Genomic DNA, 18,793 nt, shown 5'->3' on the forward strand with positions numbered 1-18,793 from the left:
AATCACTTTAATGTTAAGGTACTTTATGATTTTATCCAGTTTTTCTGTTAGGATTAAGTTTAGACTTGAAAAAAGTGAGATATTATATGTACATGTAAATAGGCTTTAACCCTTAGTTTTATCATGCCACTGTTCTCATAGGTCATAAGCAAAACAATTAATCTGAGATATATGAAATTAAATGGAATAACACAAATGTATAGAAGGTTAGGTGAATGTATATATGTGTTTGCACTCATAATAAAACAAAAAATATAATATCCCATTGTATTTAAATTAGCTTTTTGTTTACTCTACAGTAATTGTTTTTTAAATTTAAAAGAGCCAGTTGGAAATAAATTGAAATCATTTTTCATAATGTAAGGCATCAGTGGTATTTCTTGTTTTCCAATAAAAACGTTAATTACAATAATTTATTTTAAAGATGGCCTGTCTAATTCAAAGTTACTTGCAGAAGTGAACACATTTGTGTACTCTTTAGAACATGGCAATTCTAGATTATCTAAAACAAGAATATTCTTGGTTTTGATTTTGAATAGATCATATATTTAAAGAAAAGTGTTATTCTTTAAGAATATGAAGGGGACTATTTTCTTTAGAGTTTGGTCTTGGAAAATTGCCCTACACTGAAAGTTTTGTCATGATTTATAATTTAGTACTTAGTAGTTTCTCTTCCTTGGACTTTCCCTCTCCCATATTCAAAGAAAATGCTTTTGATTATACTCTTATGAAATATATTACATCTTGGACTTCCTTGGTGGTACAGTGTGATAAGAATCTTCCTGCCAGTGCAGGGTACTTGGGTTCAATCCCTGGTCCAGGAAGATTGCACATGCCGTGGGTAACTAAGCCAGTGTGTCACAACTCCTGAAACCTGAACATTTTCAGGCGTGAACCTGCGTGCTGCAACTACTAAAGCCGTGCACCTAGAGCCTTTGCTCCACCACAAGATAAGCCGCCACAATAAGGATGTGCATTGCAATGAGGAGTAGCTCCTGCTCACTGCAACTAGAGAAAGCCTGCAAGCAGCAATGAAGACCCAGAGCCACCAAAAAACAAAAAATAAATAAATATGTTGCACCTAATTCATACATTTACTCATATTACTATGTTAAGGATGCTCATAGAATCATTTTAGAAATCATCTACTGCGTTAATCTAAACATGTGCAATTGTTTCCCTGTACAGTATAATAGGGAACTTAGGAGTGCAAGTCCATGAAATGTCTCCTTTAACTGATATAGTCAAGACTGTACCACATTCAACTAAGAATGTATCATGTCATTTCCAGTGGTCTGATTGCTATGAAAAATTTACTAACTGGTGTCTGTGAATTAACCTTTGGTAAGTGGGATGACTATTACCAGATGCATACTGCTATAGGATGAATAAAGATTCTTTCTTTCAATGAATGTAGGTTAACCTCCTGCTATGTGTTAGGCAATGTGCTGTGGTTTTGGGATCCATGGATAATATAATCTCTGTCCTTGAGATGCTCACAGTGGGCTGGAGGAGACACACAGAAAGAAATAATTATGGCAGTGTTAATACCACAATTGTGACCAGTTTGTACTGCCTGCTACATAGCTTTAGGAGGTCAGGAAATACGGAGGAAGTAAAGCTTTTAATTGATTCATAAAAGATGAGTTACTTATTCTTCAAAAAGGAACTGAAGTAGTTAGAATGTATTTTTACACATCTAACACAGCTTTTTCTAAAGACTTTATTAAGAAACATTAAGTAATGTTCTAGTAGTACCAACATTATCTTTTTGCAAAATACTGTGGATGCAAAGTAGATAGGACACTAGAGAACTACGTTAGATTCTTTGCTTGGTGTGGATATAAAAATTAGCAACTAGTTTTCTATGATTAAGAAGTTTTAAGGGGATCCAGTTAGAAAATTCTTACTGTTTTGTTTCTTTCTAACCATTCTGTTTATCTGACAATTCTGTGTATCTCATATATATGTATATGTATGTGTCTATTTGCTTTTTGTGTGTATGTATAGCTAGCTCCTGTTTTGAGAAAAGGATTGAGCTCAACATTATTTGTTGTAAGGACTTATTCTGCTATTATTTTATTTCTGAGAATTAAGAATTGACTGAATCTCCTCATGTCCTGATGCATCTTTTTAAAATGTCCTGCTTCAGGGTTAACTGATTTCTTTATGATCTTCAGAAAATTTTCCACTGACATAATAGAAATTATTTATTTCCCCACATGTTTAAATTGCCTTAAACTGCTTTAGGGTAATTTGTTTCACAAGACTTAGTATTGATCCACATTTTATAACTGACTAAATAAGAAAAAAAAGAGTCTCCGTGAAATAGCTAGAAAGATTGCCTTACCTGTTATTTTGTTTTAATCATGATTGAAATTATTGCAGAAAACGGATGGTTCAAAGCCCATATCTTAGGCTGCTTGAAATGGAAGGTCTGTTCTTTATTTTTAGAAGTCAAGATGAAATTAATTCTTTTCATTTTGCCTATGGATCTTGCAAACTGTTTCTACATATTTGTAGTTTTAAATAGATTGTAGGAGAAAGATCAATTATTGATGAATTGCTCACAAAATAATCTAATTTTAATTCTTTGAATTAAAGTAAAAATGTTCATTTTGTTAAATATAATTAATCACAAACATTTGTATGTATATACATATTTCTTGTCCACCTGAAGTTTTTTTAACGTGAAATAACCTGTCCTTACAGAGTATTCTTATATTGCCAGATCGCTATTAGCCTCATTGAAAAAAAAGCCAATAACTGCCACAAATAGCTCTCCAGTTTAAATATAATTGGTCAATAATATGTACTTACACACATTTCCTGCATGTCTACATACACTGAGTAGTTTTTTCCCTTCACATTGATGAAATGCTACAGCTCTGGCAGGAAAGGTGACTTTTGAGTCTGTGTTCAGCATGGAAATAGAAGATAATTAAGTACATTGTCAAAGATAAAAATTAAGGTACAATATTTATAGTTTACATAGGTAATTTCCTATGAAAAATCAGAAATGTAATTAGCTTAAACACATAATTAACATAATTATTCATGCCATTTGATGCTAGTTCAAAAAGGAATATTGTATTGAGAGATCATCATATTTGTCTTTTAGCATATATAACTTTTGTCCATTACCTGACACAATGCAAAGAGTAGGCAAACAATAATTATTTTGTTAGAGAATAAATGCATACTAGGGCTGTATTTGCCTAACAATTAATTCGTGTTTCTTACTTGCATATACATCTGGTCATGGGGAAGTAGCTCAGTGTTTATCAGTGGTAGAAACCAGAGTGGGATCAAAACTTCACATGAAATACAAACAGTCTGTTTTTGGGGAAAAAAAAACTTCACATGGAAATTGACATTGTGAAATAACTATAATAGTTTACTATTTATTGAGTGCTTATTCTCTACCAGACATTGTGCTAAGTTCTTCACATGAATCTTGAACTTTAATTCACAACAATCTTTGAAAGTAGTCTTATTAGATTTGTTGTTTTAGATATGGAAAATCTAGGTTCAGAGAACTTAAGCAAATTGAAAAAGTCACACAGCTAGTACATGCTAGAAGGAAGTCAGATTCATAATTTATATAAAGAACAAGTAGTATTGCTTTTTCAAGACTGTTGGAATGAGACTTATATGATGAAATTAACAGTGCCTTTCAGAATATTAACTTTATCTTTTAAACAATGTTTTTTTTTTAATATGATTGTGCTAAAACAGGGCTTCCCAGGTGACACTAGTGATAAAGTACCTGCCTGCCATTGCAGGAGACTTAAGAAATGCTGGTTTGATCCCTGGATCAGGAAGATCCCTTGGAGGAGGGCATGGCAACCCAATCCAGGATTCTTGCCTGGGGAATCCCATGGACAGAGATGCCTGGCAGGTTATGGTCCATAAGGTCTCAAGGAGTTGGACATGACTGAAGCGACTTATCCTGCATTCGTGTGTTAAAATTGATCTTTCAAAAGAGGAATTCTTGCTTATATACTTTACATTATGTTTCACGTAGAGAACTTACATTACCTGACTTTTCTTGCTATTTTCAAAACTGTGAGGAGTAATTTAGCATAAAAGGAATGAATAATAAAAACAAATTATAAAAAGTATGATATCATAGTAACTATAAGAGAAATATTTGAAAATAAGCTTTACAGTGGCATAAATGCTAGAGTAAGTTGTATCCCCTGTCTGAATCTTCCTAACACCAATTGCTGTTTGAGAACTTATTGCAGCCTCTTGTTCTTAATGACATGCCCTCAAGGAAATCTTTTAGCTGAATACAGTAATAACTGTGTCATAAATAGGCTATATATTTTTTAGTTACTACAAATAACTAATATAATGTTTGGGTAGCTGGCCTCCCCTAATTTAAGTGTTTTTCCCCCATGGGAATTCCATAATTACACTGTTTTGCTTTAGATGTGAATTAAGGTTAGGATTATTTTACTTCATTTCCAGTGGGGTTACTAAATCCTGAGACTTCACAATTAATTTGTGCTTTTTATCTGTAGGTGGATCTCTCAGTGGACCTTTGAGGACAATACTGAGTGAGATCCAGAAGGATCTGATTTCATTTTGAATCTTTCTTTTTATGGGAGTTGACTATTAAGTAATTTACATAATTAAAAATTCCACTGCTGGATCCTTACTGGCAGGAACCAAAATGAATGTGCATGTCTCTGGGAGCACACACAGGGTTTGGCAGCAATGGCACAGGGAGAACTGGAGGTGAATGGCTGAGAGGAGAAATCCTTGACACAGTGCCTGCTGCTGCCTGTCTGGGATGCATGCAGAGGCATGACAGCCCTTCTAGAACCCGACTTTCACTCTCTTGCTGAGGCACCCCTGAAAGACTAAGTGGGTGTGATTTAGCACGTGTGGTTTTGGGGTGGTGACGGTGGTAGAAATACATGTGTTTTTACAGATAGCATTTCAATGAAAACACTTGCACTAGCGTTTAACAAATAACCAAATAGTGTGTTGTTAAAACAACCTTTTGAAAATTGGAAAAAAACAAAAAAAAACTATTGTCTATAGCTGTTAATAATTAAGAATAAGGAAACGAGGACATCGAAGCTGAGAATGTAAAATGGCTTTGTCTAAATCACATGCTAGTAAATGGTGGAGTGGATTTGAACATAAGTTCTTTAAGTTAAAATCCATTTCTCTTTTGAGAATAGGGATTAAGAAAAAACATTTTTAATATTCTAACTTGACATTTTTTTTTGCTCTTTTTAAAAATCATTTGGTAATGAGGTCAGAATTAGGGTGAGATTCTGGTGTAGTAGAGAGTATTTTAATACAAGACTTCAGCAAAATTCCTAGCATATTTCAAACTGAAAATTTAATAAAGGAAAAAGCTATTTACATAGTGTTTAATTTTATTTCTCTTACAGTCTAAATCTTAAAATAAAATCTTTAAGTGGTTTTTATTTTATATTTCCTTTTGACTATATTGAATCAATAAAACATTAATTACTCAAATAACACAAATAAATAACATATATTTATAATTTCCCCAAATTAGTTTTTCTTTTTAGTTTTAAAAAACCCCAAAATTATTTTCAGCACTTGAGCACTTAATATCAAACTTTATTTTTCTACATCATTTCTTTTCTAAATTCTTACAAGTTAGTTGTGAGGTGATATGGATGGTGATTCACAAACTGTAATATACTTGTTACATCATGTTGCTTTTATACTCCCTGCCCACTGTTCATTCTCAATGTGAAAAATCATAGCATGTCAATGACAGGCGGTCTGGCTTTCAGACAGACTTTTGTAATTATTCCCACTGAGGCACTGTCAATAGGATTAAAATACAAATTCTGGATCTGTCCATCCCGGATGAGGTCAGCACTTTGAGCAGTGGGAGTACTATTTCTGCAAGCTGTGCACTCCTCTGCATGGAGAAGCATAGACATGAATATGACACAAATATTTGAAAGCTCCTATGGAAACAGGCTAGCTTTTCCTAAATTAAATGTCCATCTGCAATAAATAAAATAACAGCATTCATTAGAATCCCTATGTACATATGTAGACTCTACAATAATATTAAGAACCAGAAAGTTTCAATTACAGAACAATCCACTTATAGTTCATAATTAATAAACTCTTTGCAGCTGTATAACTGTGGCCGGAAACATCTGCAAAGCCTCATATTTTACACACAGACACATACATATAATTCCTTCAGAAAAAGTTTAATTGTGCTTAAAATCATAGGTCTGGAAACAGAGTAAGAACTGAGGAAGCTGAGTCTAGTTGTGTTCAGTTAGCTCTTGGGAGAAGGAGATGGGAAGTGAAAAGGAAACCAGCCCTTGTCTGGCACAGTGAATGTGGGTAAAAAATAAGAATGTTTAAATCTATTCATATATTCACTCAAAACTAACTTTGTATATAATCCCCCTGCATATAACTTCATATTGATAGGTATCGAAATTATAAAATTATTCAGATAAAATTGCTAGTCTTCAGATAAAAGATAAATTTTTATAAAACCCTAAAGTTAGCAAATGGGTAAAATATATTGATTATATATTTTCCATCTTTTTGAATTTTTGGCTTAATTTTTTACACCCAAATATAGCTGTATAAAAATAGATGAATACAGAACATATGTGTTAGAAAGGCAAACTAACATATTTTTGACAGATAAAATTTGGTATTTTTTCTTAATGTTGGCTTACTTAAATGTTCAGTTTAAAATTGCATTATCAATGGATTTTATTATGCAAAACAACTTTACTAGATAAAATGTACATACCATACAACTCACCCGTTGCAGTTAACAGTTGTTAATATAATTATGGGTGTGCTTAGTCGCTCAGCATGTCCAACTCTTTGCGACCCCTGGCAGCCCACCAGGCTCTTCTGTCCATGGGATTCTCCAGGCAAGAATACTGGAGTGGGTTGCCATGTCCTCCTCCAGGGGAGCTTCCCAACCCAGGGATTGAACCCAGGTCTCCCACACTGTAGGCGGATCCTTTACCTTCTGACCACCAGGGAAGTCCTAGTATAATTACAGAGTTGTGCAGCCATTGCTACAAATCAATTTTTGAACATTTTCATCGTCCCAGAAAGAAACCCTGCACCCAGTAACAGTCACTTTCTATTCCTCTCAATGTCCCAGCTTTTAGCAACCACTAATCTACTTTCTGTCTCTATAGACTTGCCTATTCTGGATATTTCATGTAAACAGAATTACATAGTATATGGTCTTTTGTGACTGGGATTCCCAGGTGGCTCAGCAGTAAAGAATCCACTTGACAATCCTGGAGATGCAGGAGATGCGGGTTCAGGCCCTGTGTCAGGAAGATCCACTGGAGGAGGAAACGGCAACCCACTCCAGTATTCTTGCCTGGAAAATTCCATGGACAGAGGAGCTTAGCAGGTTGCAGTCCGTGGAGTCACAAAGAGTCGGACAGGACTGAACACACACACATTGCTGCTGTGACTGGATCTATGTGACGGAATTCTTCCACATGGCATAATGTTTTCAAAGTTCAGTCATACCAGAATGTATCAAAATTTAACTTCTTTTGATTGCTGAATAGTATTCCATTGTGTGTATTCATTTATTAGTTGATGAACATTTGGATTGTTTCCACATTTTGGGCTATGATGAATAATTCTGCTATAAACATTTAATTATATTCAAGTTTTTGTGTCAGTAAATGTTTTCATTTCTCTTGGGTACATACCTAGGAGTGGAGTTGTTGAGTAACATGATAAGTATGTTTAAACTGTTGAGGACTTGCCAGTTTTCTTCAAAGTGGCTGTACCGTTTTAGATTCCCAATAGCAGTATATAGGAGATCTAATTCCTCTATATCCTTACTAGACTTCCTTTAGCTGTCTTATTGATTATAGTCTTCCTATTGGGTATAAGTGGTTTATCAGTATAGTTTTGATTTCCTTTTCCCTGATGACTAATAATCTTGAGGATCACTTTGTGTGTTTATTGACCACTTATATATGTTCCATAGAGAAATATCTGTTCAGATTCTTTACCTAATTTTTGATTGGCTTATTAATGAATGTCAAGTTTTAATTATTTTAAAATTTCAACTTATTATACTTTCAATAATATCTAATCTTATTTCCCTCATCAATTTTATGGTGGGAATATCTTATTAACATACATTCTTTCCAGACTTTGATAGTCTTTGAAAAGACATAGAACCTCCAGCATGATGATTCTAAGCACCTGGAAAGTTTTTATAATATAGAAATATCTAAGCCTTAATAATGATTCAGTTATTTTTAATAATGCCAAGACTAGTTTCTTTTCAAAGCACACCTCATGCTCAGTCATAGAAGACAGCCTACTAAGGCATAGACTTTCAGTGCCTTAAGGTTTAGGATGGGGTCAGCTATGTCTGAAATTAAAGGTGGAGTTTAAGATTTCCAAAAAATGTGCCCATTAAGGTCAAGGGAATCATTCTTGGCTGTAGAAATCTAAAAGTATGTGGATTTTCTAGAATAATCATTTTGTGGGAGAATGTCCTTAGAAGTATAATCATTTAGGATATCCCCCAAACTTATGCTTGTAGGTCATGCACCAGGGCAAGTCTGAGTATCTGCACCCTTGATCAGAAAAAAAAAAAAGTATTCTACTTCACCTAATTCCACCTAAAGAGCGGGAATTTGTTTGTGGCTTTTACAATGGTCTTTAGGATGGTTCATTGAGAACAAACAGTTGTTTATACCAGTGCCCTGATTGTTGCACAAACTGCCTCATGTAAGTGTATATTCAAAGGCCTGGCACCCCATTGCTTAAACAGTTGCAATCCATTGAAGACAACTATGTAGTGTGCTGTTGTTAGGAGAGTTTAAGTATCAGAATACAAGTCTTTTGTATAAACTCTCTTATATCTTTGTGTTCAGAATTTTATTGCTCTTAAGTAATTTACTTATAAAGTTTGTGTGTTTTTTTAAGAATTTAAATCCCAAATAATATTTGAACCAATTGTGTTATATAAGATGATATTCTCATTTAAATATAAAAATAATTCTCATATTAAAAATAATTGAAGTTAAGTATAATGTTACAGTTATTTCATTACTGGAAACAATAAAGCAGATCTTGAAATATAGTATATTCTGTAATGTAATTTAGTATATATATATATATATATATATATTGCAGTAGATAATCTTATTACTGTCTAGTAAACAGAAGTTTCATGTACTTCTTAGATTTTCTTTGGTGGTTTTCCATTTAAACAACTGGCTAAGCAAAAACTTGCTTAGTGTATGAAATCTGACAAGATTATGGTTCTTAGCTCTAGGATTAATGAACTTATGTTATTTTATTCACTAAGGCGCATTCATTACTGCTTGGGAAAAAACAGTGCAAAGAATCAGTCCCAGGCAGGTATTTGTGGTGACATGGAAAAATACTGTAACTAAAATAATTGGTGAAGTATTACTTTTAAAAAAGTAATTGAATATTGAAAACAAATTTTATACATATTTCTAGTCTTCATCAATACAGTGAAACATTACCTTAAAACAATGTTCAGTTAAAAAGCAAACTTATTGAAAGGCAGGAAATTAAAATGGTATGTTTCTTACTGTAAATAATTTTACAATAGTGCATACACTATATTAATTAGTCTGCTTTGAGTTCAAATGCTGTTGAACAAATTGAGAATTGAAGCACAATAAGAAAAAAGCTGTAAAACCACTGTATCACAATTCCTAGAAAGTTATTCTTATATACTTCACCATTATGTATGAAGGGAATTTATCTTTGAGGCTTCAGAAGGCATTTACCATGAAAAACTTTTTTACTAGTACCTTTTTGGAAAACAAGCTGCATTTATAAGAAAGGAGAAATTGCCTTTATTTCTATGTAGGCTTTTGGGAGCAGTTGGAGAGCTCATTTAAGTCTTCCTTAAGTGGTTAAATCTCAGGTATATCACTTCACCCCAGTTTCTCTTCCTGAGTATTTTACTCAAGCTATTTCATCTAGATATCTTATCTAAATTTTACTTTTATGAGCATCTGTTTCTTCTTTCCTAAACTTTTACCACCCAATTGCTCAAACTACTATCCTAAGAGATACAGCTTATGTCTTCTTGTGTTCTTGGCTTTCCTCTTCATACTGCAGCTCCCAAGATTTTATACTTATTTTTAATAAATTTAAATTAATGGCTTCCTTAGAGGATGAGTGAAAACCGTCTTGTTACAACTTATTATTTTCAATATTAACTGAACTGAAACAGAATAGTACTTCAAAAAAAAAGTGTTAAGACTTTTATGAGCACGTTTTTCTGGGATTGCTTCTCTCATTATCTATTTAATGATGGCCATGCATGTACTCCATCATTTTGCAGGCATCCTCAGTGCCAAAATTCATAGTGAAATTGAAGAGATCTATTTAATACACCTCTTCTGTAAGGTGTGCTAGCTAGGATATTATTTCACCATTTTCTAAATTAAAGTAATAGCTTTAAATAGTCAAAGGGTATACTAAAATACAGTAGGTACCCACTGAAAATTCATTTGGGGGATGCTAAAGCTTCAAGACACATTGAATAGATGCCAGACTTTGGCTCATTCAGCAGTCAAGGCTGAAGCAATAGCATATGGTTAAGTATCAGCAGTCCTGTGTTTTAAATCCAGTTTTAACCTAGACAATGGAATTATTTGAGGAACTCATGTTAACTTTGCTTCAAATCTGTTTTCCCATCTGCTAAAATGGTAACAGAATTTAATATAATTTGAAAGTTGAGTGATAAGGGTTTTAAATTTCTCTACATTAGGTACCATAGGTATTCTACAAATCATGGAAGTGGAGCAAGAAATGGTCCTCCCTATTTGTGAGAAAAGTGGGAGTAAGCCTTTAGTTAGAAGCCTTTATTTGCAACAGAAGGATGAGAATTGCAAGAGATCCCATTACGTAGTTTGCTGCCTACCAGTTCTGGAAGTGTTACCTGGTTGTCGTTGTTCAGTTGCTCAGTCAACTCTGACGCTTTGTGACCCTGTGGACTGCAGCCTGCCAGCCTTCCCTGTCCTTCACTGTCTCCTGGTGTTTGCTCAGATTCACGTCCCTTGAGTTGGTGATGCTATCTAACGATCTTATCCTCTGCTGCCCTCTTCTCTTTTTGCCTTCAATCTTTCCAAGCATCAGGGTCTTTTCCAATGAGTCGGCTGTTTGCGTCAGGTGGCCAAAGTATTGGAACTTCAGCTTCAGTCCTTCCAATGAATATTCAGGATTGATTTTGTTTAGGATTGACTGGTTTGATCTTGGGTTTCCCTGGTGGCTCAGACAGTAAAGAATATGCCTGTAATGCAGGAGACCCGGGTTCGATCCCTGGGTTGGGAAGATCCTCTGGAGAAAGGAATGGCTACCCACTCCAGTATTCTTGCCTGGAGAATTCCATGGACAGGGGAGCCTAGTGGGCTATAGCCATGGGGTTGCAAAGGGTCAGACACGACTTAGTGACTGAACAACAACAACAAGGTAAGGCTTCCAGAATTGATAGATAGCAGGCTACCTAGTAGAATCTTGTTTGATCTTACCTGCATACTAAGTCGCATCAGTTGTGTCCAACTCTCTGTGACCCTATGGGCTCCTCTGTCCATGGGATTCTCCAGGTAAGAATACTGGAGTGGGTTGCCATTTCCTTGACCAGGGGATCTTCCTGACCAGAGGCTCTCAAGTCTCCCACATTGGCAGGTAGGTTCTTTACCACTAGCACGACCTGGGAATAGAAACAAAATTTAAACGAAAAGAAAAGAAAAAAGCTTACCCAGTAGATGTTAAATGTTGATCTTACCTAGTAGATATTAAATCGTGTTGCCATTGTGTCCATTTCCTTGTTCCCTAAGTTCCTATCCCTGTAAAAAGTAAATAAATACACATAATATCATCAAAGACTATCAGCATACACCTCTTCTCTCTGTCTTTATCTTTTTTTCTTTTTTAATTCTCTGGGACTTTGTGTTATCAAGCTGCAGGTTGTGAATAAAGCATTGCAGTCTCTATATTATGGATGTTCTATCTAATCACTGAATTACAGATAATACATGGAGCAAGATACAGTGCATACTTACAGGAATTTCCAGCCTGGGAAATCCATGCTAAATCCTTTATCCTACCAGTTAACCTTTCTTTTATGTGGCAAGGTCATATCTTTAGAAACATTTTAAAGTGTTTTTTGATATTATTTCATAATGATCTCACTGTTCTGTGTCTTAGATTTGTTGTAATTGCTACAAGAACATGTGAAGATGCATTCATCTACTGGCCTAATATGTTTGCCAGTGTTTCCCTCTTGTAGGAATTGAGGAGGCCAACTAAAGGCAGACTGGCTTCTGAGAGCAAAAGTGGATCATATCTTTACATAGAGATGATGGTAGTTCTGTTCACAAATCTTTAACTTGTCTATCACAATATAATCTATCTTTAAGTTTTTAAGTTATCTAAAATACCTATCTTGTTCATATAAAACAGCCTTGTTTTTTCTTTAAGCTTAAAACATAATTTGGATTTCTTAATTGCACCAAATTATGTATTAAATATTCAGCATGTGAGCAAAAGTATAGAATGACTTAACTTTTTTTTTCTGGAGAATAAGATAGGATTTTCTTAATAAGATAGGATTGTTTTTCCCACCCATGAGTGAAAATGTGATTATGCTGCTGAATAATGCCCAAGTTGAGAATATTAAATAAACTTGAATCTAATACATACAAGTTATAATTGAATTCATGTTAAATATTCAGTAATTTTTCTTTATAGATATGATTTATTAATTTCCACTAAATTTGAAGGTCACTGAAACTTAAAGAGATATTCATTTAATAAATATGGAGGGCAAATTGAATCTCTTTAATATATTCAATGTATGGTACCATCAATTAATTTAAAAATGTTGAAATAATGAAAATTGAATTTGCTAAATTTTAATTGAAGATAAATATGTAAAATGTCTGGGGATAGGAAATGCTTCCAGGTTACCTGATTTTACAACATGTAGTCTAAGTGAGTAAGGGAAACTCACTGGAAGGTGATAGGTGTCTTGGGTGCCTGTCTGTTCATTGCTGAGCTGTGTTACCCTGACTATCCTAACTTTTCCCAGTAGAGGAGAAAGAGTCATCACCTGTTTGTAGTTAATGGCTTTCTCCTTATTTCTGATAGAATAGGTTTCTCCTATCCATAGGATTTCATTATTTTTAGTAACAGGGAAGTTTGCTTAGTGGAAAACAGACTGCCTTAGAACTTAAATTGGTTGAAATTATATCTTGAAGTTTTCTGAAAATTGGTAGGGGGAATACATTTCTATCATTTTAAGATAAAAATTTTTGCATCACTGTTATTTCTAGTCAGGTCATAAAATGATTTTAATATTTTTCACTAAGAACCATATTCACACATAAAGACTTAATTTACAGCTGTATTAGATTAAGAAAACAGAACTTTGAAGTGTGTTAATGCAAATCAACAAGCAAGTTAATTATTACTGAAATCAAAGTTCCCCTGAATTAACCATGCTGAGATTTTGTCTAAATAAATTATGTTTGTGTTTAGTTTTGGGCTCTAGATTTTGGACTGATGCCAACTACAGGTCCAAGTTTGCTGTATCATTTGGATTTTATTACTTTATTTTAAAATGTAGTATTGTAAAATAGGTTTACTGATATACACTAAATAGAATTATAGACTTATACCATAAAGGGCATGTTCTTCCCTTTTCTTTTTTTCCTGTTTACTTAGAGACTTACAGCTTATAGTTAGTGATAGTTGTCAGGAAACATGGCTACAGATATAAAAAGAATGTTAGAAATTTCTTATTAGAATCCAGGTTTCTATTGAGTCTGATGATAGCACATTTGGAAATCAGATTTCATATTTTATTGTTTGCTAAAAATTACTAAAATTCAGAAAGGGTCTGCTTGTTCTCATGTTTCTATTTTTACTTTTGTATTCTCAGCCTGTGGCCGTGGGTTCTACAAATCTTCCTCTCAAGATCTTCAGTGCTCTCGTTGTCCAACTCACAGTTTTTCTGATAAAGAAGGCTCCTCAAGGTGTGACTGTGAGGATGGGTACTACAGGGCTCCATCTGACCCACCGTATGTGGCATGCACAAGTAAGTTCATAATTGTAAAATAAAGACTTTCAGATCCCTTCCATTTGTTTGTAGAATTGTGACATCATTGAGATAAGCCTGAAATTTCTGAATACATTCTTAATTATTATTAAATACTTAAAAACTTTCCATAAACCAATAAGGCTAAACAATAATATAAAATAGATATGCCTTACATCATGAACAGTGTAGTTTTCATGTCTCCCAGATCTTGCATTTTAAACATATTTTACACATGTATCCAATAGGAATAACAAATAAAATGTAAAAGTTATTTGTGTCTTGCATGGCTTTAAATGTAATTAAAAAGTAATGGTTTCTGAATTAAAATTCCACCACTAAATAGAGCAAATCTCACATCTTGATGCTTCAATGAATGAATGTTTGAGAGACTCAAATCCAAAGCCAATTCCAGACATTACTATAAATCATTCTTGAGCACATTAAGAATGAATAGATGTATTCTCTCTTATATGGTTAAAAGGAAAACTAATTTTAAACAACTGCACAACTGTTTTTTTAGGTGCATTAACTATTCTTTTTTAATTGCTCGGAAGAAAAATAGCTAAAGACCGTGGCAAAACTACAAAGACAGTCGTTATCCTGTTTTCATTTTGACATATTAAATGGAAAATAAATAAAGCCTCTTGCCAAGTGAATTCAGGAAGGCTTTTATAAGGTTTCTCTAGGAAAGGTAATGAAATGTTTATGTGAAAGAAAGCATTTCAACCAGTTTTCTGTGTGGTAATTGGGCCACTAGCTTAATGCCCCTCGTGGATCCTTTCATTTGTTTGTTTGTTTGTTTTTGGCTATTTTTATTTATTCATTTACTTATTTTTGGTTTCCTAAGGGCCTCCATCTGCACCACAGAACCTCATTTTCAATATCAACCAAACCACAGTAAGCTTGGAATGGAGTCCCCCTGCAGACAATGGGGGAAGAAATGATGTGACCTATAGAATATTGTGTAAGCGATGCAGCTGGGAGCAGGGCGAATGCGTTCCCTGTGGGAGTAACATTGGCTACATGCCCCAGCAGACTGGATTAGAGGATAACTATGTCACTGTCATGGACCTGCTGGCCCACGCTAATTATACTTTTGAAGTTGAAGCTGTAAATGGAGTTTCTGACTTAAGTCGATCCCAGAGGCTCTTTGCGGCTGTCAGTGTCACCACAGGTCAAGCAGGTATGTTTTCCTGTTTGTCTTCACTGAGTGAAAAGTAAGTGAAATCTCGCGCTTGAATATTTCCTTAACTCAGCTGTACAGAACTTGATTACTCCAGCTTGTTGAGTATTCACACTGTTAGCTTTTCTTTGTTATTTCTTCTGTTGTCTGTTAAATCATTACTAGACTCATTAACATCTCCTGCAGAGATCTGGCAGGAGAAATAAAAGGGGATAAATTGTAAACCAGTTAAAGTTGCTCTAAGAGAAGCAATTCTGTTAAGCTTAAGGGGAGGACAGGGAAAATGGACAAAATAAGATGTGGGATATTTCTTGCATTTTTTATCTTTTGGTGTGCTATGTGTTAAGTGCTCATGATCAAAATTTACATAACTAGGAATAATGAAGGAGTTGGCTTCAATGTCTCAAGTAGTGACAACCACATAAAATATGATATTTGTAATAGATGGCAAATCTGCCTTAAAAATTGCTTGAAGGAATTTACATTCCTCCCTAGATTTGTGATCATGTCATGTTAATGTCTATAATATTGGAAAAAGTATTTAGGAGATCTACTGAAGATTTAAAAATAAATGAATGAAGAAATATAATAAATATGATGGTTGTGAACTGGTAGCTTAGCCTAAAAGCAGTTTTGGCTTGTCTTCTTACTGGCATTTAAGATGCCCTACTTGTTCATTCTTTGCTGTGTTTAAGTTGGTTTTAGAAAATATAAATTGGGAAGGTAGCTTCAGAAATTGGGGATTTTCTAAACCTTCAGAAAAATCTTATGACTGAGGGAAGTTCCAGAAATTGAGGGCTTTTTCAAACTTTTGAAAATTCTTGCTGCTGAAAGATGATGCTATGCAGTCAATGTAGCCAAGTGCTATGTCATTGTCATTAATAAAATTAGACCTGTACCGGAGTACTGAGTTGTGTAAGCATCATAATAAGGTTATAACAAGGTATTCTTACTCTTTGGCTAGCTGTCAACAGACATTATTATTACAGATTCCTGGACATAAACTAATCTATTCTTCATATCTATACCAATTTTAATAAAATGTTATCTATTTAAATCATATCTGTACAATGAAACCTATGCATAAGTCTTATGCTTACCATTTTGAACAGATTAATGAGTTCCTATTTTAAAGGCTTCGTTTTGATGTTTGTTTAAAAGGCTATTGCAAATCAGATTTCTTAATGTAAAAGCTGACATCTGGAGGTAAAACAGCATAGAAACTTTTAAATCTTCAAAAATTGGACAAAAGAAGTAACTGATTTAACTAATACTTGTATTGACTCATTTTATTTAGCCTCACTTCATTTACCATTCTTTTAAAATGCTGTTGTCGCTAGATATTTTTACTTGTGTTGCTTTATATTGAAATTTGTCATCATAACATTACAGTAAGTGATTCTGAAACATTTTGGGTTCTTGTTTGTGACCCTAAAGCTATCTTTGGAATCATTAATAAAAACTCTTAGGTCTGCTGAGCTAGTAAAACTGCTCTATTCCTGCTGATAACAAGTATAAGAAGGGATGTTTTTATTTATTTTTGAATTCAACCTAAAGATAGTGAACTGATACCACAAGTTGAGTTTGTCAGAGAGACCACTTTGGGAATGTTTTCTTGCTCTTTAAATGACTATTATTTAATTTTTCAAGCTAACAATTCACAGCCTAAATAGGTCGTAGATTTTCCATAAATTCCTGAATCAACTACCTTATAGTAGTTAAGTAAAATGGCTTTATCCCGTGTTTACCCTGGTTAAGAGTAAACTAGGTTTGTTTGCTTTGGGGAGTAATTTAAATGTATAAAAATTAGATTGCTGTGGTTATACAGCTCTGTAAATATACTTAAAAATGTTGAATTTTGTACTTAAAATGCATAAATTTTATGGAATGAAAATTATATCTCAAAAAAGCTATTAACATTTTAAAAAGAACAAATACAATACAGTTTAAAAAAAAAAACTAGGTTTGTACTTTTATGTTAAAATATTATTTCACAATTGCCTAGTCCCAACTACATACATCTCAAATGCTAAAAACCCACGAATATATACTTTTAGCTTTTTCTGCTTTCAAAAAGAAGTACATTAATAAGGCAGCAAGCTGTGGTAATTTTTAAAGTTATTATATATATTTTAGCATAAAATATAAAATATGTTAGTGATTATTGTTCAGTTAAATTGATACCCACTCCCTCCTCCCCACATCATCAATATTTTTCCTTTTTCTAAGAGGAGAATGATTTGAAACTTTGCCCATATTTATGATCATCCATGGAAACCTACAATGATCCTTAAAATTCTCATTCTACATTAACCAAACTGCATTACCTCCCACCTAGTTTATGCTGCAGTCACTTCAATAATGAATTTAAGGGTCTCTGGTCAGTTATTACACTCATCAGCAACCCACTGGGACAAAAAGAATCTGCATGTGTTTGGGCAAGATGAGAGAGTAAGAATGGAAAATCATCAGGCAGTGTTTGAAAGACTATGTGTATACTTTGTAGTTCTTTTTCTATTAAATTTGAAGTCTGAAGCTCAGGACCCTCCATAGCAGCATTTGTGGAAATGGAAGTGCACTGAAGACCCTTTGTCCTTTCCTCAGGATAGTAGTAGGGTTATAGGTCTTTAAGGACCTGTATACTAGCCCCTGTTGCCACTTACGAGGTAAATACTTTTGGGTGGACCACAGAGGTTCTACGTGAGTAAAATGGAGATAAAATGGTGTGTGTGTTCCTGTATTATCCTGTTAATGAGATGCTGGAGAAAATTTTAAACTCTTTATTGTCATAAAAGTGTTATTTCAGTGAGGAGCATAATGATTGCTGATTAATCCTCTTTTATGCAACACTTTGTGGACCTGCCAAGGCAAAGCACACTATAATCGTTATCTACTGTCATGTGTCTGAAGTGGGGCATATAATCGAGGCCCAGAATTGGCAACTGTGTGTTATAGCATGGCAGGAGGGAGAAATTAATTTTTTTCAGTCACAGGTTATCTTAAGACAGATTCTTATTTAAAAAAATAATTAACTTTAAGATGGACATGTATCAGATCAGATCAGTCGCTCAGTCGTGTCCGACTCTTTGCGACCCCATGAATTGCAGCACGGCAGGCCTCCCTGTCCATCACCAACTCCTGGAGTTCGCTCAGACTCATGTCCATCGAGTCAGTGATGCCATCCAGCCATCTCATCCTCTGTCATCCCCTTCTCTTGCCCCCAATCCCTCCCAGCATCAGAGTCTTTTCCAATGAGTCAACTCTTCGCATGAGGTGGCCAAAGTACTGGAGTTTCAGCTTTAGCATCATTCCTTTGAAAGGAATCCCAGGGCTGATCTCCTTTAGAATGGACTGGTTGGATCTCCTTGTAGTTCAAAGGACTCTCAAGAGTCTTCTCCAACACCACAGTTCAAAAGCATCAATTCTTCGGCGCTCAGCCTTCTTCACAGTCCAACTCTCACATCCATACATGACCACAGGAAAAA

General features: G+C 34.3%; 1 protein-coding gene across 8 annotated transcripts in view; it reads left to right on the forward strand.

The window, feature by feature from the left end:
* The window catches only part of EPHA7 (EPH receptor A7), a 531,141-nt gene that overhangs the window by 378,544 nt on the left and 133,804 nt on the right, over window positions 1-18,793 (forward strand). For all 8 annotated transcript variants that reach the window (XM_086316391.1, XM_086316386.1, XM_086316387.1 and 5 more), the window contains 2 exons: window positions 13,967-14,122; window positions 14,973-15,308. In XM_086316391.1, coding sequence (XP_086172517.1) covers window positions 13,967-14,122; window positions 14,973-15,308 — 492 coding nt within the window. The remainder of the gene's footprint in view (window positions 1-13,966; window positions 14,123-14,972; window positions 15,309-18,793) is intronic.

The sequence above is a fragment of the Bos grunniens genome, chromosome 9, assembly GCF_055505025.1.
Source record: "Bos grunniens cultivar Pamir isolate PY7600 chromosome 9, Bosgru_T2T1.0, whole genome shotgun sequence".
In the NCBI taxonomy this organism is placed as follows: Eukaryota; Metazoa; Chordata; class Mammalia; order Artiodactyla; family Bovidae; genus Bos; species Bos grunniens.